The following is a 1643-nucleotide window of genomic DNA, read 5'->3' as shown; positions in this document are numbered from 1 at the left end:
CCTCCCTTCATCCCTCTCTTCACTTATCACTTTTGCGCGTGATGTTTCCCCCATATGCATCACAGTGAAATATGGCTGCCGCTGCTGAATTACACTGTAAATGTGTGTGTATATATATACAGTATATATATAGATAGATATATAGATAGATAGATCTGTATCATGTCTATGTCTTCTCCCTCTCACGTTCTCCTTCCTTCCTTCCGTCCGTCCAGTCACCCTTTCTTAACCTCTCTCCTCCAGCTCAACCCTTTTCCATCTCTTCCCTCCATCTCTCCCTTTCTTCTCTATCGGTTCACTCCTACCTCCATGCTTTGACCCTCAGAGGCTGAGAGCGCCACCCACAGCTTAAAAAAAGCTATTGTTCTCAAATGTTTAATAACTTTTCAACCGCTAATCCCGTCCATATGCTTTAAATATTCAATATTATCGAGAATTGGCACACGGCTATTGGAAGTTTGAATAAACACAGAGGGAAACCAAGAGCTAGTGGGTGCATATTTGCTGGCGTGGGGGACAGATTTGCACAACAGCGTTGGCGCGTAGTTGGACGGCACCGTTCTCCCAATAGGAAAACAATGGCACAGCGGACGTAGATCGGTGTTACTGCGGATCACGTGTGGGGGCCCTAAAAAACACCACATTTTTACTGCATTTTTATTATTATTATCATGGGCAATTTATCCATTCTCCTACCAAGCAAATGTAAAATTTGGATGATTGCTTTCGTTCCGTTCCGTGCCCCGAGTAGGATTGCCCCCCGCTGGTCAGCGTTCACATTACAACATTTCTTCCGTGCTCGGGAACAGAACGGAACACTTGCAGAGTGCACTTGCGTCATCAACTACACCTGGAGTGTATCCTCGCCCGTGTGTTGTCTACGTGGTTCGGTACGGTTGGCGTTCACATTCGCAAGTGTTCTGTCCCCGGGCACGCCAAAGCGTTCCTCAGACCGCCTTTTGAAGTGGACCCTGTCGCGGTACGCTGTCCCGCCCCCCCCCCCCCCTGCACGGAACGCAACGTTCACACTTGTGAAATGAACCACACCTGGGGTCAACTTGGGGACAAGTGTGCTCGGAAAGGGTCCCGGGTCCCGAGTGTGAAAGCAGCCTAAATGAAGCAGACTGAATCAGATGGTGTATGACACTTGATGCTGACTGGTAGAACAGGTGATAAAAACAAGGCCAGGTCGAAACCTGGCATAGGGCCGGTGCATGGTAAAATTCCCATTTCTGCACTGCATGGCAATGTCCTGTACCACCAACTATTTATACACAGACAAAACACAGCAAGGTATAACTATGAGATCCTTTCGATTTATTTCTAAATTCCGTTTCATTTTTTCCCCAATTATTATTTTTGCTTTTTCTTTCTGTCAGACAGCCTCTTCCACACTCAAACTGAAAACCAAGCTGTGACATGAATCATGTAAGGGTCCCACGCACCGCAATCCAAAACAGAATTATTTATCTAGACCTATTTTCCCAATTATGAAACCATTTAGGTTCTACAATAACTAGGGTTACTTTTGATTTTAATAATTAGGCCTAATTCTTTTTTAATCAATTTCTGACAAATTGTACATTCCATGTTTTACAGTGAGTTAGTACACCTTTAGAAAACATACATTATGTACGCACAAG

At 44.9% G+C, this 1643-nt stretch overlaps 1 protein-coding gene across 1 annotated transcript in view; it reads right to left on the bottom strand.

Moving 5' to 3' along the window:
• Positions 1–301: 301 nt before the first annotated feature.
• Positions 302–1643, bottom strand: part of LOC310779533 (exocyst complex component 6B-like) — a gene marked incomplete at both ends in the record, with an annotated part of 81181 nt that continues 79839 nt past the window's right edge. Inside the window, one exon of the mRNA XM_083640059.1 lies at positions 302–328. Coding sequence (XP_083496185.1) covers positions 302–328 — 27 coding nt within the window. The remainder of the gene's footprint in view (positions 329–1643) is intronic.

This window comes from Poromitra crassiceps, assembly GCF_964638095.1.
Source record: "Poromitra crassiceps genome assembly, chromosome: 7".
Lineage (NCBI taxonomy): Eukaryota > Metazoa > Chordata > Actinopteri > Beryciformes > Melamphaidae > Poromitra > Poromitra crassiceps.
Note: the sequence above shows the minus strand (reverse complement) of the source record. Positions and strands in the feature narration are given on the sequence as shown.